Raw genomic sequence first — 20,891 nt, 5'->3', positions numbered from 1 at the left:
GCCGGCAAATAGTTTCAACGCAAATTTATCACGTCTTCGTTAATGCCTGACTGAAATGTTCTCTAAAATGAAGTCCTGATGGATATGGTCGTTAATTCGTATTTTTTTTAATGATTATGGGCTCATAGCTTGACATCTGGTGGCCATGTTTATCTTTAGTTATTGTGCGTAGGCTAGCCGCCTAGGCCTAGCCCTTTAGCCTCTACCTTCTTGATGTTTTGTTTTGTTAGTTGATTCGTGGCTTCTGAGAGAAAGGGAACCCAGTTAGCTGCATTGCTCGAGTACGAGTATGACATAATGTAACATTAATTTATTGTTCCATGTAACATTTCAATTGATGCTGACGATTAATTTCATTTTGGTTATAGCTTTACATTTACATAGCAGCCATTTTGCTTTCCAAAATGGCATGTTGTTCCAGCTTAGTTAAGACGATGGAAATGTGGTTTACATTTGTTATTTTTAAGTTTGAAAAACTTGACAATTACAGATTTCTTTGTAAGATTTATCATGGTAATTCTAGAGATTGTATAGTTAACTTCATACTTCTTTTGTTTTGTTGCATGACATGAGATTCTGTTCCTTGATAGTAACTTGATTTTGTTTTTCAATAGCCAGGTGAAGTCTGGGTTTCTTTGTTGCAGTACGTGGATTTGTTGCAGTCATCCAGTGAAAGGTGTGAATAAATTGAGCTGTTGCATGCAGTCTTTGGTTCCGATGTTGTCCTGGAGTGTGGGAGAGTTCCATGCTTCAAGTCTTATTGGATAAGCCATATCTGAGTTGACAGTGGATCATGCTGTGTTGTGGTTGCCGAAATGTTGGACATCTAGTAGAACTGCAAGAAGCCTTCTTGAAATGGTAATTTGATAAAGATTATAAGTTTTAACTGGGGAAGTATCATGCTTGGACTACTATAATTGCTTACATTGGTTAATTTTAACATTTGGGGATATCATCAAGTCAACTGCTCTTTCCTTCGATCATATGTATTGAGTTATGGATTGCTTAAGAGGAATTTCTTAACAAGATAGGCAGATACTGTAGAATGTTTTTGTTTTGCTACAGAGTATACAAATTTCAAATGAATTTGTATTTAAATCTTAAATGAGTAATCTAGTTTCATGTAAATTTTTGTTTCAATTATAGTTATCAGATAATTTTGCCATAGAATATTTGGGTTAACTCCATTTTTTTATTTAATAACAAAATTCCATTGATGCAAACATTAATTCAATTTTGGTCATAGGTTAGTGATGTTGCTTTCCAATATGGCATGTTGTTGCAGCCTACACTGGTGAAAGAATTTTTGCATCGAGTTATACTGTTGCTGTTCCTTGGTGCCGGACTGCTGGTGTTGTGCACAAAAGTTACATCCAGTTTTAATTGTTATTTGTGTCTATGCATACAACCGTTAATTTGTTGAAAAGGAACAAACAGTTCCTTGGTGTTGAATCGCTGGTGTTATGCTACTGGAGTTACATCCAGTATTTTATCTAATTGCTATTTGCGTTTATGAAGTTAACCGTTTATATGTTGAGAATGAAAAAAAAATAGTAATACGGGGAATTTTTACGTTGAACAAATAATAAACATGCCTTCGCGATTGGGAAACCAACTAGGAGGAGATTGGGGGGGAGGCATTTGATTTTCATTAACAAGAAGTCGTAGTTGGTTTAATGAGGTAGAAATAAAATCCTTTGTTAATCACATCCATATACCAACCCATGCAACCACATTTATTCCTCAAACCCCATAGTCTCCACCAACATCTATTCCTTCAACCCCAATTTCCCCACAAATGTTTGTAATATCTGTATAATTTTGTTGAATGAATAAACTATATATATGACATGTAAAACCCATTTGTATTCTGGAACGTACATAAAATTAATAATTCAATAAACAAAGCGTCCGGTTCAAGACAATTTTTTTTGTGCGAGGCTTTTTAGCAAGCAATGCGTCACCCAATTTGACAAAAAGTGATAGTTTATTTTTGCGGAAAGTGCGTCTGACGGTCAAAACAATTTCTAATTTAACAGTCACATGTAGAATTTTGGATCTATTCTACTGGTACAAATCACGATTCTTTCAGTTTGATTATTTAGGAGATGTGTTAACAAAAATTGTGGTTAGACCGAAAAATAGAACTAATCCACTTTTTCAGAATACTTTGAAGTGTTTGAGATCACAAGAAAATCTAAACACACTTAAGTGATCTAAAACCACTTCAAGATATTCTGAAAAAGTGGATTAGTTCTATTTTTCGGTCTAACCACAATTTTTGTTAACACATCTCATAAATAATCAAAATAAAAGAATCGTGATTTGTACCAGTAGAATAGATCCAAAATTCTACATGTGACTGTTGAATTAGAAATTGTTTTGACCGTCAGACGCACTTTCCGCAAAAATAAACCATCACTTTTTGTCAAATTGGGTGACGCATTGCTTGCTAAAACTCGCACATGCAGTGTCGGCGTAGATCCAGGGAGATTACCTGGAAATGGAAGAGGAGAGAAGAGTGCGAGGCAAGTTTTACTGGGGAGCGATTAGTCATACTAGGCTTCCGGGTTAGACTCATGACCCTCTAAAAGTTTTCGTCGGATCATGCGCCTTCCAAGTCCCCGTTCGACCAGAGCCCTCCCCTCCTCCTGGTTTCACAGCGGGTGAGTGACCACCGGCGGGCGTTGGTTAGTGGTTAGTTAGGGAAACGGGGCCACAGAAAAGAAGGGAGCCCAGATATGCACTTGTTATTTATCTATCAACTACACAACTAATCAGTCTTGAATCACAGCATTCTCTCGTCAGTTTTCACCAATCGATGAAGTCCACGATTAGTAGTGAAGGTCGAAGGAGTTACCCTGTAAGCAGAATGAACAATTTATTTGGATGACAGTAACTTTAAATAAGATCGCGACAGAAAGCAATACCTTAAATCAAGAGGGCCCGTTTAAGGAAGTTAAAAGGGTAGCAGCCAACGAGTTACCAAACAAGGGACCTTGTTGACTGTATAGTCATTGTCCGTTTTCTTCAAAGGACAAGGCTTCTCATAAAGTCTGTCATGCAAATTTAGAAACCTGTAGTTTAGAACCTGTAAAGAAAAAAAGAAAAATAAGTCATCGTGGTTAAAATTTGTGTCAACAATGTGCTTGACGTCTAGATCTAAAAGAATAATTAAACAGTTATTAGTATGCACTCGAAATCGTCTCTTAAACATTAGATACTATAGATAGACTTTAAGAGCAAATCAAAACTTTAAAATACTCACAAAACTTGAACAGCGCACTTAAATTAACCTAAACCTTAAAGACACCTTGAGAAATATAGATAAAACACTTGCTAGTTCAATGCAAATTTCCCGGAAGTAGACCGGAAGTAAGCGATAGCTTCTCAACTGTTGAGCTGTCTTCAAATCAAATCAGATATTCGTGACCCCCGTCAAATTTGGGGTCGATTTCATGTGTTTCAATCGAAATCCAAAATTGGCCGATTTTCCGATATTTTTACTGATACATGTAATCGACCCCAAATTTCACGAGGATCACGAATAATTGGTTATTTGGTTGTCAAACGAATACTTCCTGAACTATTAACTGATTCAGAAACCGGAAGTAGACAAAAAGCACAAATGACATTATCAAAAATCTAACAAGTGAGCTTTGTTGTTAGAATCCTAACGGTCAAAAATCACCTCAAATGTTCTTACATTAACTCCGATAAATATATATATAGGAATGTGCAAAATAAAAGTAACTGACAGCTGTAATGACAGTAATGACAGCTATAAAAAAGTAAAACGATCTAAGGTCTGCTATAGCCATCTAACGTCAAAAAGAAGAAATGCTTAAACAAAAACGTTCCTGCTCAATCTCATCGACAACCAATTAAAAAACAAAAAAAAAACAAAAAACAAATAACAATAACAAAAAAAGACTCGACACTCACTTAATATTCTCGTCCCCAAAATCAGCATCTCGTCGTCGTCAAGGAAACGCCATCACACATCGAACACCGGCCAAACAATCTGAAGATGAAAATTCCGTGCTATGTTTAGAGCAGGGGTAGTACAAGTCGGTTGGGTAGTTGAATGATGCTGGCCGCGTAGCTGGAACAGGCTGAACAGCCCCAGCCCCCATGCCTCGGAGCGACGAAAGAGGCAAGTGAGCAGTATGGCTAATGATAGCACGTCAGGTTCAAAGGATTCAATCTATTGAATAGCGGCGCAGGAATAACCTGAAATGAGAATGGATTTTACTTTAGACACAAAAAATGTCAAGAAGATTGTAACGACACCAAGCAATACCTCGAATCAAAAGAGCGGGCCCGAAGCATGCCCGAAGTCAAAGAGGGAAATTCAATGTAGCAGGCTAGCAGCCAACGGGTAAATAAACAAAGAACTTAGTCGATCGTGTTATTGCCCTTTTACTTTTTCTTTGAAAAAATTTTTTTCAATCTATTAAGCCAAATCTAAGTAAAAAATAAACTTAAAAATTGAAACGGCTGTCAACCTGATGAATCCTCAAAGTCAAAACTCAATGTAAACAGAGCTTACAGATAATATCTGTGATAATATCAAATAAAATAGAATCTTGATTGTTGCCATTTTTTTACCTCTGTTTTTCTTTTTCTGAAGTTTGCTGCATGCTCTTTGTTGGGAATGCAACAATGATCACTACTTGATTAACTCAGCTGTTTTGGAAGTACCATTTACGTAATTGTCAAGAGAGAACCTGAAAAATTAAAAAGATATTAAATCACATTGTCTATGATTAATTGCCATCAATGTGCTTGGTATTGGTAGTAAAATAATCAACTTGTTGTTTAAAAAACTGGGACTGATCCATAAATATAACCTAATGGGACAGCAGAACAGACCCAATATGTATCATCTAGTCTAATAGTAAAATACAGAGTTGTGTATAATGATAAACTATGGTGACCAGTCTAGAATTACAGACTTACTTATTACATATTAAAAATATGGTTGAATGTGATCCGTAAAAACACTCGAACACGGAGAAAAAAGCTAACAACTTTTTCGACATTTGTTCGCCATGGCCACGACATAGCCACGACAAAAACAACACCGCTCGCCACCTAGTGTAAAAATTGAAAACATTTTGTACTGTATGCTGGAATACTCGCTGGAGCGCATTCAAATAGAAAACAACTAAAAAAATCAGATGTAGTCTAGCGTGTGGTTAAATTAATGAAATACTAACCAGCAAAAGGTATGAAATTCTAAAAAATGAATCTAAATTTACGTTATGACGAGGTGCGAGCCCATGCCAAAAAAATCTTGTACAGAATCCCGTAGACGGGAGATTGCCTTAGCGAACTGTATTTGTACAAAACGATCAAACAAATGAGATATCGACCAGCGCTTGTAAACAGACAATTTAATTTCTTAAAAATCCATTTTCTAGGACTCCTTACTAAATGGAACAAGGAAAAACAACACCTTAGGAATACCAATCAAAGACAGCATCTGAGAAAGTGAAAGATTCGAATCTGGGTTTGGCTGCATTCGAGGAACAAATTGCATTCATATCATACTGTACACAAACGGCAAATGAACAGTTAGGAAATCAACCGTCATGAATTAGAAATGGGTGGGTACAAACAGGGTTTCAAAAAATTGAGTGGAAGATGGAAAAAGGTTTGATACTAAAATTTTTTTTTCTGAACGCTCGAGAATGTACCTCAAGGTTGATTATCACCGCGAGAATTCGAAGCAGGAGAACTGCTCCTGCCCTCTGAAACATTAATGTCGGTCATTTCTGCGCCAGGTGAGACTGACAGTCTTCGTAAAAACATAAACTTAACATGACGGGAAGATGCAGTTGTCAGTGAATCATAGTTTTCTGTATCCGGCGCTGGTTGTGAAACTACAAGAAGAAGAAAATAACGCAATATGGAGTATTTAGCAATCCAATAATAAAAATGATGCCGTTTTGTTACCTATTTCGCTTTCTTTTTCCGTGGTACTTTGCGCCACTTCTTCAATGCTCTGCTCCGACGACACGTTACCTGTTGACTGGGCGCTCGCTCCTAAGAGAACACCCGAGTTGACGTCTTCAATCGCTTTGCGCAACTGTCGAAAGGAAATTAATGCATGATAATCTCTTTCGTTTCTAAAATACACTGAGGAAGTCGGAATTACCTCGGTTAAAGAAACAATGCCAACTAGTTTCCCGAGAGTGGTAACGTAAGCGTGGTGGACTCCAAGTAAAGAAAATATGGAATGGACTTTGAGTAATGAGGTTCGTTCAACTAACTGGAAAGGGGCAGGATCTATCAAGCATTGATTAAAGTCAACTTTCTTGAGCATTTCTTTTTCCTCCCATGCTTCTTTTTCTTCAGGGGACATATCAGCACTTCGCTCCTTGTTCTTGAATGAAAGACTTCCCTGAAAGCAAAGAGTTGGTACGCAAAGTATCGAGGTGAAAAAATGATTCTTTTGACCACCAAGTTCGACAATTCAAATGGAATACGGTACTGACCTTTCTCCTGAAACTTGGTGGACTGTCTGGCATCGACGTCATGCTATTGAAGAAACTGAATTTGTCAACGTCATTAGAATCCGATGGCTTTGGTCGAAGGATGGTTTCGATGACATTACGGAATTTGCTTCACGGTAGAAATCAACATGAAATCGCGGATTAGCCTAATTTCATCAACTATCGCAAAGGGTAAAATAATTAAATACGATACCTTCCTTCGGCTCCAGTCACCGTCGAATAAGTTGTGATTGCCGAATGGTCAGCGGCGGGTTTCGGTCGTTCTCCTGAAGGAAAAGTAAACGAGTTGGTTCTCTTCAGAATAGATTTGATGCGTCGTTGGGGTTGCGGTTCACAGCTCTGTTGGAATTCCTAACGTCATGATAAATAAGATGCATTATTTAATTTAAAAGAATTGTTTTGGAAAGGGTTGATAACAATGAATCATCATTTGTTTGCACATTGAACTACTCACCACTTTATCGTCAGGTTCGACAGTAATACAAGTCACCGCTAAAGGATCAGACAATGGATGGGTAACCACTGGCGGTTCGGAAGGCACTCCTGATCGTTGGGCTCCAGTTTCGGAAATGACAGTGGCGACGACATTAGGCGACGTGATTACTTCGAAACGCGAAACTTTCCGTCGAACTGGCTCTTGTACTGCCGGTACTTCGGGTCGAGAGATTGGTAGTGGTGCAGGTAGTGGTGCAGGTAGTGGAGCAGGTAGTGGTGCAGGCGTCGGTGCAAGTGTCGGTAGAGGATCGACTGAAGTCGTAGCCAATTTTGCTCTTTGTCGGATCAGCCTTTTTCTAAATTCAGCCCACAAAAGATTAATGATATTAGCAAGACTTCAAAAGCGCCGATGCGACACTTGGCGACACATCAAAGTTCAGTGTTGGCGGCCTTTTTTAATAATATCATTCAGAGGATTGTATAAATAGGACCAGATTTGTAAACAGTGCGCCTCACTTTGAACTGAAATTATTTGTGAAATGTAACCTAAATACCTAGTTTCCATGTGACGCTTGGCGACGACCTCCAAGCGACGCTCTTCGCCGATATGACGTTCTAATAATGCGATTACTTCTACGCGCTGAACGGAGCCAAGTAAAATCTTCTGTTCTGTATGGAAACCGCAAAATATTAAGAACATGTTTCGCTTAGTTAAACAAAACAAAATCATCTATTAGTGGATTACCCGTGTCACCCAACAACGGGAATGAGCGGATTCCTTGACTATCTGCGATTAGATTCTTTAGTTCACCAAACGTAATACCATGCCAGATGTACTTGACGTTTCGATTCATAAAGTCCTCGACAAAAATACTGTGAATGGCTACCATATTCAAGAAGAAAACATTAAAATTTAAAGTAGAAAAAAACAAACTCAGATCGTAAATTACCACTTCTGGACGGAAGAATATTGGGTAAATAAGGCAATTTTTTAATCATAATAATTGACTCGTAGAGCGATGGCTGTAAAAGAGTGGATATCGCATTCGATACAATAACGGCCACTAGAACGGGAATGATGTGCTGGATTTGACCAGTCATTTCCGCAACGACTACGCTAATGGAAACCGTATGAGTTACTCCGGCCGAGAAAGCCGCTGCTCCCACAATAGCGTAACCTCCTAAAATGGACAAAATTACAATAAACATTTAAAAGAAGTCTAAAATAAACCGGTTGAAAATAGATCACCTGGCAAAATAGGATGCAAGACTCCTCCAGTCTGGATACCCTCCGGGAACCAAAGATACATGGCTTCGCCAATCATCCTTCCAAAAGCAGCACCAACTTTAAAAATGGGAATGAGGCTCCCCGTAGGAACAGGCAAAGTTGAAGCAATGATACTCAAAAAGAACTGTTAATTAGATGTCATTAGTAGTTGGACACATTTTTGGGTTATGATACGTTGCCATACATTAGCACTCATGAAAATTCCGAGGCCTACGAAGAGATTCGTGTTTGCTACATCCCAATGCGAGAGCCGTTCCGCTTGCTCTACCGACAAATCGTCACTTAGCCACGTAAAATTGGCAAACAATGCGCCAACTTGTTGCTTTGTCGACAGTGTCGTGGCCAAGTAACGACCGAAACCCGACGGGTAAAACAGTGAGGCAATAAGGACAGACACGATGCTCGGATAAATGAAGCGACTGCAGACATGATCATCATTTATATATATTAGAACAAAATAATGTCTTAACTGATCAAGATGAATATCCGAAATGAAACGCTTACTTGTATTTGAGGAAAGAGCTGATCCTTGTATTGTTGCGCATAAATAGGACGTACCGCCGGTGAAATAAAACGAAGACGGCACCCGACAGACCGCCAAACACACTTTTGATTGATGATGATTGATCGTTAAGTATTGCGTCTAGTTTCTCAAGCATAAAGGACAATTCTTCAAACTTACCCAACAAGTGCAAAAATAAATAACTCGTGAGGATCGTAGGGGAAATCAACTTGGAAACTAGTTGGAAATACTGTCGTGAGTGTTTCTAAAGTCACAAAGAGATTATATAAACTCGTTTAAAAAAATTCTGAAATTAGTGGAAGTACCTTCTGAATTGGACCAGTAAGCCTACATAAGAAATTTGAATGGAAATTGGATTATTATACATTAAAAATTTGTAAAATGAGTTATTTTAAATAGTCTTACAAGAAGCCGAAACATTAGGGCGCTGAAAACCGCTGAGAAGAATCCACGCCTTAGAAAACAAAATTATTATTAAGTTCGGAATATTGCTGTCAGCTAATCTATTATAATACATTACCAGTAGTTTCGAATTGCAAAATACACGGAAGTTACTTCAATGCTGAATAGCACCCCTATCATATCAATCAAGGTAATAACCAGACCGGTGAGTTCATTTATGGTGCAATGGATCGATAAAAAACAGGCTTGTCAAAAATTTTACCTCCGATGGGAGCACCGAGGCTACAGGACACACCCACAGCACACGCAGCGGCCAACATGTCGGTCTTTCGTGACTCATTCTCGTATATTCCTTTAAACGATGTGAGTAGTTGTGAAAGAAGAGTTCCGACAATACTACCAATATGAACCAGTGGACCCTGTTTAACCCGTTACAATGCCCTTGTATGAAATCATGTTTGACCATTGACAGTATCATGTATACTACCTCTTTTCCCAATGGCATTCCAGAACCCAATGCAGCTGTAAGTCCAACCGTTTTGGCAATGAGAGTAGGAAATGTTAAATATTCCTTTAGAACCACACCCCGCATGATGGTTTTCATTTCCGGAATCCCTGAGCCTTGAGAATCAAACAAAGCCGCCATAGAAATTAGAGATTTTGCCGGCTTTTGGCCAACGTGAAAAATGTTTAAATTTCAAAAAAATGTAGGATAGATACCAACTGCTTGGGGTGAAACTATAAATACAAATCCGGCTGCAAATAGAACGAGGGTGACAGGCAGTGTGATCCAGGCCATGTACTGAACAGCGGGATGGATTGTGAACTCATTGTACATCCACATTCGAGCTTAAACGTTCAAGATGAGATAATGTCAATGTAATACTCAAAGAATAAATGTGTAAAGACTCGTACCAGTAAAGCACATGTAGATCCCCAAGTCCATGGTGAAACTCAGCAAAGCCATTATGATTCCAAGTATAGCGAGAAAGGCCCAATCTTCTCCAATCTTTGCGAACGTTTTGCTCCATATGAACTTGAGCAGATGGATAAAACGTGCGAACCACTTGCCATAATGGGTTTGCAGTTCCTTTCTGCGAATCGTGGCTCCAGTTATGCTTTTCTTTTCAAGTTGGCGAAGTTGTGCCGCTTGCTCTTTGGCGTAATCTCCAAGACTCCTCGAATATTGGCCATACATCTGGGGAAAAACAAATTATAAAAATCTATTATGCTGCATACGTTTATTGATCCCTAAGGGTGAATAACCTTTTTACCAGTTGTTATGCATAAAATTCCCTTGACTCATATAAGCTCTCTAGTACTATTTTATGGGGGGATCAATAGTAGAGCACAGTAAATAGATATTTCTCCCGGGAAAATAACTTTCGAAACTAACTTAACATACATTACCCTCATTTTAAGAATTGCAAATTTCACCAGTAGTTAAGTTGAAAGTGTGCCACAAGAGCGGTCGTAAATGACGTCACGTTTTAAAATTGGCTGTGGGATCTACCAAAGCGTGACAAGACAGAAAAAGGTGACACGAGGGGAGGTTATCATTTTTAAAAATCCCAGAGTGGCACGTCTTAAAAAGACCGATTCCCACGTCAAAACCTTCAGGAAAAGAAATCTGATGCTTTGCTGTGCGTACGCGCAAACTAATTAAACATAGTAACAGTTTATATTGAACGGTGTTTCATTCAGTGGGAAGGACGAAAGTCATTATGCCGAGTCACAATTTCGTTACAGACCATTGCTTTGATCATCTTGAAAAAAAAAGGCAATCCATGTTGCATAATTTTACGGTCGTGTCTGTCATTAACGTCAGTGCAACCACAGGGAGTGTGTTCTAGTAACCCGTGCCAGCCACCACCTCCTTTAACCTTCAGTTGTTTAATGGCAATCACATATGGAGTAGCACGAAAAGACGTGTTTTCTGTGGTTCGTTTTATCCTCCAGTACTATTCCTTCATCATTCTTATTATTCTATTTTGTTGGTTGTTATTCGGCAGGTAAACAAGGACAAGGTTATCCGTAGGGGAAAAAAATCTCGGAATTGTCGACTGGAAAATTTTGTTTCCTTCGCCTGACTATAACAGAAGCTCGCCCGATAAGGTGTGCAGGTATCTAGATTAACTGGTAATTACGTCAACATGGGAAAATCTCAAAGTCATGGACTACGCTGACATTTTTGGGGCATTTAGTCTTATTCACATTCCCCATTTTTGGATGGGAAAAACGAAAAAGACGGAAATTGAAGCGGTCCATGGCGCAAGAGCAAGCTGCAAGCTAAATAAAAACTGTTTCTGGGTATTTTCTCAAAAAGATTATATACTGTGACGGCCAACCACGAAACCAGAATATTCACCGCACATCGTCTTTTTGTTGCAAATTCCAACTCGGACAATAATCTTTTATAAAAATTACAAGCCTTAAGGGGGGAGGGGGGGCGTTGAATTCAGCTATTGGAGCCGCAGGTGTTGCATTTTTTAAAAATGACCGAAGCTGAGAAAGCTGACGTAATTTTACTTTGCCGTGTCGGATTTCTTTTTCAAAGGGAATTGTTTCCAGTAGCTGCTTATCAATTGAATTAGATATCGTGCGCCGAATCGCCAGCAGCGGGGAAGAAATACCCATCAAATTGTTTTGTTATTGTCGGTATTACAATGGCCCTATAACTGCAACTTGTGGCATCTGCCAACAGGTTTTAATGCATTCTTAACGTGACTAGCTTGAAATCAAAACCATCACTGGTTTTTATGTCCATTAAACTTGCAGAGTTACACACTACAGGAAATGAGATTCCCCAACTTGTATACACCGACAGACAACGACATTGAGAATTCAACACACGACAATTTCTTTGGGGATATCCTTTTCTGTGGTTGTGGTTTAGGAAATAATAGAAATCTACCCTTGCAATATCCAAACAAAGGATATAACATAACTTACCAAAGTCGTCTCGTACCCCATCTCCACAACACTTTTGTTGTTGTTGTCATTTGCTTCTGCTGTCGCCATTTTTTCTGCCTTTGTTGCTCGATTTGTGCACTGATTTAATTGATTCGATTTCTTCAAATTGCTTGCTTGCAAACTGCTTGTATAGCAGCCCAGGTGGCAGTGTTATTATGACAACGCCAGTCGAATAATCGCCGTTACAAAAATGCTTTGAAAAACAAGTTTTATCAAAATCACTCAACGCCAACAAAAAACTAAAAAACCAAGGTCAACTGTTTGTTTTACAGTAGTACCTACAATTATCTAGATTTATTTATTTCTATTATTATTGGTGCACTTGTGAAATAATACTGCTCGTAGAAGCCACGAGAAGCCAAGACACACACAACCAGCCGACACGAGCGCTCAGAGACGACTGAGTCCAACGACACATGGGTGCAAGTATTACACACCGGCCGGGTTCCCCTCCACTGGATGGGGGGGAAAAAGAATCAAGACCACCATACTTTATTTTGCAGTAGTTTTGCCTTGAAACTTGCTCAAACTACCTCTAGGCAGGCACTTTTGTTACTGACCACAGGGTAGTGACGAACAACGGCGAATGATTAGAGCCGGGATCGAACTGTAGCACGTGTCAAAGTCTCAATATCACGCCGGCCCCTTTTTAAAAAGTGATATCAGGTTTACTTTTTTCTGCTGTGCTTTGCAGTAGATTATTATCATCAGTAAATGACAAGGACGCTCAAAGTTTGACCACTTTTTCAGCGATGTAAGTTTTCCGACAGAATTTTAAAATGAATTGCAGCACCTTTCGATAAACTAAAAAAAGGGAAATTTTATTATTCACTACGAGAATACAAATATAAAACGGACAAAAGGGAATGAAAGACAAACGGTACGAACTTGACATACCAAAACAGCTTAGCTCGTCAGACGAGAGGTCAACTCTGGAAAAGCAAACAGGCTTTAGTTTTCTTGTCAGGGAACACAAAAAGGAAAATGAAAGCAAAAAGGTGTACACAAGTAATATAATGGAATGAATTGGGAGAGAGCGCTTGTTATCTTCTCTAGTGACGAGCTCAAAATTTAAAGGGAATTAAACATGTTGCGTCAGAAATCGGCGGTCAATGGCGTCGTAATATGACACAGAGATTACAAATGATGAGGTAATTAATTCAAAGGCTAATCAAAAGTGGGCAAACACTTGACGGTGGAACACTTCATTGATGGCATTGACGTTAAAATTAAATGCATTCAGCCGCATCACTCCTTATTCACATCTTCTTTATATAAAAAAAAACATTAATAATAAGACATTTTAATACTGATGATCATTCCTAGTCTTGCTGCTGTACGCCATCAATTTTGCCAAGGAAGAAAAAAGGAACTTATCACTCTTGTGCAACTGGTTTAATTCTCATCATCAGTCTTGGCAACAGACGATTCACCAGCAGCGCCACCGGGGCATGCAAATGCACTGGGAACGACCAATTTGATGCTGTTATCTTTCATTCTAATCGTAGTAGAGGCGGTACTTTCAACGTCGACGGATACAGTTGGCATATGATGAACATCAAATTGCACCGGGATCACAAAAGCAGACGAAGCTGATGATTCATCTTGGTCCGTTTCAGAATCAGAGTCCGACACTCCAGGCAAATCGGGGCCTTTGAGTAGTACAACAATAACAGTTTTTTGTGTGTAAGTAAATAACTCTGTAAAAAAAATTTCGCTTGATTGCCTTGTACCTGTTTCGAGATCTTTCGGAGCGCCTGGGGAAACACCTTGAATATCAAACTCGCTGTTCTCTCCTTGGCTGCTAAAACTGAAGCGGTGAAATGCTAAAGAAACACCTGAATTCACGTCTTCGATAGCCTTACGCAACTGAAATCAAATACAAAGAAACCAGCAGACGTTTAATAAAATCAACTATTTTTGGCTCAGTCCATGTGTGTTTCCACTCACTTCTGATAGAGAGACTATGCCAATAAGTCGGCCAATTGTGGTGACGTAAGCGCGATTGACGCCCAACAATGAGAACATGGAGTGGACTTTGAGCAACGAGGTTCGTTCAACCAGCTGAAAGGGAGCTGGATCGACGTGGCATTTGTGGAAATCTACTGGTTTCAACATTTCGCTTTCTTCCCATTCTTTCTTCTCCTCGGGCGTCATATCGTTTGATTTGTGCTGTCGTATAAAAATAATTTAATCAAATAGTACTTATTTTTTAATCAAGAAAAAGGGCTATTACCGATACACCGACATTTTTGAATGGGCTAGGACTAGTCGGCGGTGATGTGGCAGTAGCAAAGTTAAAGATACCTCCGTTAGCAGACGATTTACGGATGAAAGCACCGATGGCTTGACGGAATTTGCTGTAAACAACAAAATCCGTTAAAATTGTTAAGGAAGTAATAAGAGAAGGGGGGAGAAAGAACAAGTTTTTATACAATTTCCTAAAGGTCATTAATTAAGGTGTGAATACTGACCTTCCTTCTGACCCAGTTATTGTTGAATTTGGAGTAGTTTGAATCGTTTGTTGAGATGATTTTGACCGAATCGAACTAAATCGATTTCCCTTTTTCAGAATAGATTTTCTCGGTTGCGCTTCCTACGATGAAAATGTACAAACGTTAGTGTTGAAATAGAGCACATCAATGGGTCAGTCGTTCCCATACTTCGTCTGTTTCAGTTGACTGAATTGAAACGGGGGTTTGCGGCTCGGGTGACGGCAGTAACGTAATCAGCTGGAGTTGCTGGAGATGTTGCGATGAACGCTGAATTGCAGTATCGGTTATTAAGCCATTGCCCAAATCATCGGGCGCTTTCACAACTTCAAATCGCGAAGTCTGCTGCTGTTGCTGCTTGGCGGGATCGTGTGTCAACGACGATTCTTCGGTTTCACCCAGACGGCATGGTGGGGGATCGAGGTTGATGGGGATAATATGTCCGAAACTCCTGCTCATGAATGACATACTACGTGCTTTGTTTAAATTTTGGCTCATTCCAACAAGCTGGCTTACCTCGACTGAATTTCTATTTGACGTTGTGCGGCCACTTTCACGCGACGGTCATGTCCAATGTGTCGCTTTACCAGTTCAATCAGCTCTCCTCGTTGAATAGATCCAAGGAGAACCATATGTCCTGTTTGAACGAATTGTTTAGTTACGAGGAAAATGTCAACCGTATAATCAGGAAGTAACAAACTTGGGTTATCGACAAGTGGGAACGATCGGATTTTCGGTTTATCCTTGATAACGGTTTTCAATTCCTGGTAAGTCATGCCATTCCAAATGTACTTGATGTTACGATTCATGAAATCCTCGACAAAAATGTCGTAAGCAGCTGTTAGAAAATTAGCAAGACAATCAATCAATTAAAAGTGAAATAGGAATTAATCAATTTTCTTGATCACATACCACTGCTGGATGAGATGATGCCGGGCAAATAAGGCAGTTTCTTAATCATAATGATTGAATCATAAAGAGAAGGTTGAAGCAGAGTCGAAATGGCGTTGGAAACGAGAACGGCAACTAGAACAGGGATGATGTGCTGAATTTGTCCAGTCATTTCAGAAACAACGACGCAAATCGAAATTGAATGGGTCACTCCGGCGGAAAAAGCCGCTGCCCCTACAATGGCGTAACCTCCTGCGGATGCGTGAAAAGCCAACCGGTTTAGGTTTTTTTCATTTCCAATGAAGTATTATATTTTCTTCTGTCTACTGGGCATACCTGGAAGGATAGGTGATATGACGGATCCTATGCGAATACCTTCTGGGAACCAAAGATGCATGGCCTCGCCAATGATACGCCCAAAAGCCGCTCCTATCTTAAAGATTGGGATGAGACTGCCGGATGGGACTGGAAGAGTAGAGGCCAAAACCGTTAGAAAGAACTGCCAAAACAAAGAACCGTTACATGAAACATTGAGCAATAATGGTGTAAGTATAGTAGCGGGTACCGTTGTAGCCATGTAGATCCCAAGTGTTACAAAAATGTTGCTATACTCATTGGTCCAGTGAGAAACAATTTCAGACTGTTCCGCCGTTAAATCGTCACTCATCCAGGTAAAGTTGGAGAACAAGCTCATAATTTGTTGTCTGGTCGTCAAGGTTGATACCAAGAACTGGCCCAGGCCCGGCGGGAAGTACAAGGTTGCGATGAAAAGCGAAACCACGGCCGGATAGATAAAACGACTGGGTTGGATCGAATAATAATAATAATAAATAAAAAAAAAAAAAAGATAGTGCAAAGTTAGTAAGACGAGAGTTGTTTGCTGTTCATTTCGGCTATGGGAGACGACAAGCGTAAACTGAGATGAATAACAACAATGCGACTTACTTCTTTTGAAGGAATGAGCTGATTCTTTTGTTTTTCCGCATAAAAAGGACATACTTCCGGTGACATAGGACAAAAAGAGCTCCCGATAAGCCGCCAAAAGCCCTGATTTCAAAAATCAATAATTTGATAAGTTGACGACGTGTTAGAAAACGACAAATCAATTTTTATATTTTCTCACCCGATAAGCGCGTAAATGAATAGTTCGTGGGGATCGTAAGGAAAGTCAACCCGGAAATCCGTGCGAAACATGGCTGTCAAAGTCTCTAATTAAAATAATTTTAAAAAACAATTTAAGAAAGTGAAAGTGGGAATAATTGATGGCGGATGTTTACCTTCTGTTTCGAGCCAATAAGCCTGTAGAAATGCATAAAGGGCAAAGATCCGAAAATTACTAAACAAGTCAAACAGATAAAAGTTTATCAAATGTATATCATACCAATAAGCGAAACATGAGAGCCCCGAAAACGGCAGAAAAGAAGCCGCGCCAGTAATTGCGAATGGCGAAATAAACGGACGTGACTTCAATACTAAACAATACGCCTATAAGAAGAAAAAAATTTATGAATGAGAAATCTAATCCAAAAAATCAATCTTAATTATAGTACCTCCAATTGGAGCTGCGAAATTGCAGGACACACCCACAGCGCAAGCAGCTGCCAGCATTTCACTGTTTCTTGATTCATTCTCGTAGATTCCTTTGAAGGATGTCACTAATTTTGACATGAGAGTCGCCACGATACTGGCAATATGCACCAGGGGACCCTGCGAAATGCCAAAACGAAAACGGAACCAAATAAAAAATTACTAATGGTCATAACCATTTTGCAGAACGAGTGGAAAACGGACGTTTTTATTACCTCCTTGCCCAGTGGCATCCCACTACCAAGTACAGCAGTCAAAGCTACAATTTTAGCTATTCCGGTGCGGAAAGTCAAATATTCTTTGAGAACAACACCTCGCAAAATTGTTTTCATCTCCGGAATTCCAGAGCCTGAAATTAAAAATTGTAAAATCTTTGAAACAAAAATAGTAAACAATTTCAAGATTTACCGATAGCTTGGGGGGCTAGTAAGTAAACAAATCCAGCAGAAAATAAGACAAGGAAGACGGGTAGGCAAATCCAGGACAGATAGCGCACCGCCGGATCGTTTGTCAATTCAAAATACATCCACATCCGAGCTAAAAAAAAAATAATAATAGTAAAAATTAGAAAACTAAAACACCTGCCAGAATTTTTTAAAAAGTGTGCTCACCTGTGTTACACAGATTGACTCCGTAATCCATGATGTAACTCAGCAAAGCCATGATGCTACCGAGAAGAGCCAAAAATATCCAGTCCTCTCCGATTTTGGCAAAAGTGTGGCGCCATGTGTAGGATACGACCCGGAAAAGTCGCGATGTCCATTTGCCCCGATAAGACCACAATTCTTTATTTCTTATCTTTTCCTCCCTCTTGTTGTTCTTTTGCAGTTCGCGTAGTTCAGCAGCTTGCTCTCGAGCGTATTCACCCAAACTGCGAGTGTACCGGCCGTACATCTTAGCATAGCACCAAACGCCAGGGTCAAATGAAAAGAATGAAAAGGAAAGAAAATAACGACGTTATTTCGAGGATAGTAGCAATCAGTACGAGTCATGGAGGATTGGGAATTAGGATACGGACTGACGCTCAACTGCAAATTAGTCGGCGCATTTATTTGACTTTGCCTAGCCGGATCGTCTTCACTTTCATCCAATCAGATTAAGGAAGATGCGACAATGGCCTCATGTAGTATAGGAGGATATGAAGTCATCATCCCAAGGAGAGCAATCGATCCAGCAGCGAGAGTTGTGTTGCCCCCAATCATCCAATCACAGAGCAGTGTAAACACAAACTCATCTTCCAAACACCCCTCCTTCTTTGCTTCCATCAGCAGGAAGGACGGATCCATTCAAGACAAGACTGGCCATTTCACAAGTCATCAGCCCCCCTCCCCATGTGTAAACTTAATAGCGCCACTCTACCGAGTAGGAAAAGGGTTTTTTGACCGCATTATCGGACAATCACAGCTAGAAAACATTAATTACGTAACAGACAACAAGGAAGTAGTAATTGCATGGATTGGTGTAACAATGAACCCATCAACCTGTTAATGGCTGAAATGTCTCGATAGATTTCATAATGACCAAAGTCGTCATGATTTACGAGCGGATGGTAATCCGACCAAGGAATGAAAGAGGCTATTATTAATATCTAATAAAAACCAATTAATTTTGTTGTCCAAAGACTGTGTTAAAAACTATCGTCACTTTTATAATTTGTCGGGGGGTCGTTCTGGTTTCTACCGGTTTTATCGAGTCAATGGGAAAGAGGGGAGTCTGAAAAACTGCATGGCCATCATCTCGACAAGGGAATCTTAAACTACAAATGCTGTTTTGTTCAGAAAAAGGGCTATAGAACTCTGTTCTACTATATCTAGAGTGTCAAAGACTACCTGACATTCGAGATGTGTTTTGGATAACGCGTTCATTCATCATTCTGTGATGTCTTTCAAAACAAGATCACAGTCGGACATGGCGAAGCATAGTATAGTATACACGTGTATTGGATATGAATCGACCATCTCGTTTCCCTAACAACTTCTCATGCCATCAGCATTGGCTAGTAATAAGATGACTGGTCAGATATTCGACATACTACACTGGGTAGCTAGCTAGCGTATCGGATGGTTTGGCCACCCAGCACAAAAACAATTCCCAGTAGTAATGTAGTAGCATTGCTGTTTTCACATGTATATAGTACCGTAGTGGAGAAAGTCACAAAAGCAGATCCGGTCTTGTTCACGGTAGTTTGGTCTAAAATGTCCCCCAGGCATTCGGAGAAAATAGGCCGAAGTTAAAAGAAGGAAGAAAAAAGGGAATTTCGTGGGAGGGTTTTCCCCATTTTCTTTAAAAAACCACAAGGCCGTGTGTATATATCCAAGTTTGAGGTTAACAATAGCTACTGCCTTACGGTTGTTGGGATGCCCTTAGTTACACGCAAGAAAATGGGGTCGTTTTCACTTATAGCTCCCGGCTACGAGGGGAAAACAACCGAAGCTTTTTAAACGAACATAGCGACTTATATAAAAGATGATGTCAAACGAAACAAAGAAATGGATTTTATAAATAAAAATCTCATCGTGAACGACAAGATTAAGTCCTATAACGACAAGAGTTCAATGAACTATGCCTCTAAATAAATATGGAGGGGCGTTGTTGTATTCAAACATTTCCCGTGTAAAACCACGAAGGCTAACAATAATACACACGTCTATGGGATTTTAAACAAGGTCGAATGCACTGCTGATCAGTGTCCTCGAGCATCTTTTTTGGCAAGGGCAAAACATAAAGAATAAAGGACGATTCTTTATTTCTAGACGAGAGGGTCAGAATGAGGGTAGAAAGATGTTGCTGGGCAAATCGACCCAGTACGACCCAGAGATGTCGCCGAGTTCTTTGAACTATTCCCACAAAGCTTAGAACAATAACAAAAACCGCTAGTCGGTGATTAACATTTGCTCTATACTTTTGGGTATAATTAAAGACAATGATATTCAAAATGGCTAATCTTTTGTGTTCGAGAAAGCCGGTCTCTCCCCACATCGTAAAAATGACAGTTGCTGCAGCCGACAGCAAATTTTGACAGTTGACGAATGTCGTTTGACAAAGTAAATTAATTCACTCCATTAGTGAACCAAGGAGACACAATCTAGCATTGATAAAAATATTGCAATGTTGGAACTTACCACAGTTGTTTGGTATCCCATTTCGAGTTCGCATGATGAGGTCTGTGTTTTTTCGTCAGTCGCCATGTTTTGAAACCTTCGATCAGATGTTTTCGATGACTGAAGCAATAATCAAGAAAAACAATTGAGTTCCAGTGTGCGTTATATAAAAGTGCAAACACTAATTTACTTTCAAAACGTCGTTTATGTCAACTGGGGGTGGGCTGAAATGTGTCTACTCTCGGAGGCAGACCGGCCATACACTGAGGGTTAGAGGCTGCTGCCACTGCACTTCTTCTACCCTCTTTAAAAAAAAAAGATTTTTGTCTAGGGCCAAGTTCATCTAGTACAGAAAAAGGTACAGCCTGGCGCCAGGACCACCTTCACCCCATCTGGACGATAACAAAAGCAAAATCTAAATATACAGCCCTATTCCCCCCTATCCCACTCGGCCACTCTTACGTATACACACACAGCCCCAAGGCTAGACAATAGACATCATCATCCGTTTTCGATATGCATATCAACATTGACGATTTTATTGCACCCGTCCCTATGATTTTTAAAACAACAGGCGTAACAGGAAGCTTTTGTTTAGAAAGGAATATGAGTTCAATGAATTCACGTTTAGCTAAGCAGTGCAATTTTCACCTTGTTTACTAGCTGTTATGTAATAAC

At 39.7% G+C, this 20,891-nt stretch overlaps 2 protein-coding genes and 2 long non-coding RNA genes across 10 annotated transcripts; 1 reads left to right on the top strand and 3 right to left on the bottom strand.

The window, feature by feature from the left end:
- Nucleotides 1-219: 219 nt before the first annotated feature.
- On the top strand, nt 220-1,389 carry LOC124197152. Of its 4 annotated transcripts, none has more exons than XR_006876024.1 (3): nt 220-281; nt 615-858; nt 1,247-1,389. It is a non-coding gene; the product is annotated as an uncharacterized LOC124197152 (long non-coding RNA). The 4 variants fall into 4 exon arrangements; XR_006876025.1 differs by having other exon boundaries at nt 227-299; XR_006876028.1 differs by having other exon boundaries at nt 229-287.
- Nucleotides 1,390-2,631: 1,242 nt separating this feature from the next.
- LOC124197139 lies at nt 2,632-5,089 on the bottom strand. 3 transcript variants are annotated; one of them, XR_006876016.1, is made up of 6 exons: nt 4,963-5,089; nt 4,612-4,730; nt 4,304-4,467; nt 3,946-4,233; nt 2,931-3,091; nt 2,632-2,861 (listed from the first exon to the last, which is right to left on the bottom strand). It is a non-coding gene; the product is annotated as an uncharacterized LOC124197139 (long non-coding RNA). The 3 variants fall into 3 exon arrangements; XR_006876022.1 differs by having other exon boundaries at nt 4,304-4,453; XR_006876017.1 differs by having other exon boundaries at nt 4,304-4,367.
- A 236-nt stretch (nt 5,090-5,325) lies between these two features.
- On the bottom strand, nt 5,326-12,801 carry LOC124197086 (chloride channel protein 2-like). The gene is made up of 21 exons (XM_046592363.1): nt 12,122-12,801; nt 10,085-10,367; nt 9,890-10,018; nt 9,657-9,790; nt 9,432-9,588; nt 9,288-9,342; nt 9,173-9,221; nt 9,073-9,094; nt 8,927-9,011; nt 8,749-8,850; nt 8,429-8,663; nt 8,206-8,368; nt 7,907-8,137; nt 7,702-7,839; nt 7,511-7,625; nt 6,976-7,312; nt 6,715-6,872; nt 6,504-6,630; nt 6,164-6,409; nt 5,962-6,094; nt 5,326-5,888 (listed from the first exon to the last, which is right to left on the bottom strand). Exons 1-21 carry the CDS (start codon nt 12,188-12,190, stop codon nt 5,704-5,706), a joined length of 3,153 nt encoding a protein of 1,050 aa, XP_046448319.1. The 5' UTR covers nt 12,191-12,801; the 3' UTR covers nt 5,326-5,703.
- A 141-nt stretch (nt 12,802-12,942) lies between these two features.
- Nucleotides 12,943-20,617, bottom strand: LOC124197096 (chloride channel protein 2-like). Of its 2 annotated transcripts, XM_046592371.1 has the most exons (21): nt 20,404-20,617; nt 20,235-20,333; nt 17,724-18,006; nt 17,521-17,649; nt 17,328-17,461; nt 17,076-17,232; nt 16,907-17,010; nt 16,803-16,824; nt 16,649-16,733; nt 16,471-16,572; nt 16,091-16,325; nt 15,862-16,024; nt 15,547-15,777; nt 15,335-15,472; nt 15,151-15,271; nt 14,806-15,085; nt 14,617-14,738; nt 14,379-14,502; nt 14,093-14,314; nt 13,876-14,011; nt 12,943-13,794 (listed from the first exon to the last, which is right to left on the bottom strand). In XM_046592371.1, exons 2-21 carry the CDS (start codon nt 20,298-20,300, stop codon nt 13,538-13,540), a joined length of 3,111 nt encoding a protein of 1,036 aa, XP_046448327.1. In that variant the 5' UTR covers nt 20,301-20,333; nt 20,404-20,617; the 3' UTR covers nt 12,943-13,537. The 2 variants fall into 2 exon arrangements, with proteins under 2 accessions (XP_046448327.1, XP_046448337.1); XM_046592381.1 differs by having other exon boundaries at nt 20,235-20,535.
- Nucleotides 20,618-20,891: the final 274 nt, after the last annotated feature.

Source organism: Daphnia pulex, chromosome 1 (genome assembly GCF_021134715.1).
Source record: "Daphnia pulex isolate KAP4 chromosome 1, ASM2113471v1".
NCBI classification, from domain to species: Eukaryota; Metazoa; Arthropoda; class Branchiopoda; order Diplostraca; family Daphniidae; genus Daphnia; species Daphnia pulex.
Note: the sequence above shows the minus strand (reverse complement) of the source record. Positions and strands in the feature narration are given on the sequence as shown.

Coding starts and splice junctions, on each gene's coding strand:
- LOC124197086 (XM_046592363.1), bottom strand. CDS start 12,190: ATGGCGACAGCAGAAGCAAATGACAACAACAACAAAAGTGTTGTGGAG. Junction 9,222..9,287: donor TTTGCAATTCGAAACTACTG/GTAATGTATTAT, acceptor TTGTTTTCTAAG/GCGTGGATTCTTCTCAGCGG. Junction 9,012..9,072: donor TTACTGGTCCAATTCAGAAG/GTACTTCCACTA, acceptor TTGTGACTTTAG/AAACACTCACGACAGTATTT.
- LOC124197096 (XM_046592371.1), bottom strand. CDS start 20,300: ATGGCGACTGACGAAAAAACACAGACCTCATCATGCGAACTCGAAATG. Junction 16,825..16,906: donor CTCTCATGTTTCGCTTATTG/GTATGATATACA, acceptor GCATTTCTACAG/GCTTATTGGCTCGAAACAGA. Junction 15,473..15,546: donor CATCATCTCATCCAGCAGTG/GTATGTGATCAA, acceptor ATTTTCTAACAG/CTGCTTACGACATTTTTGTC.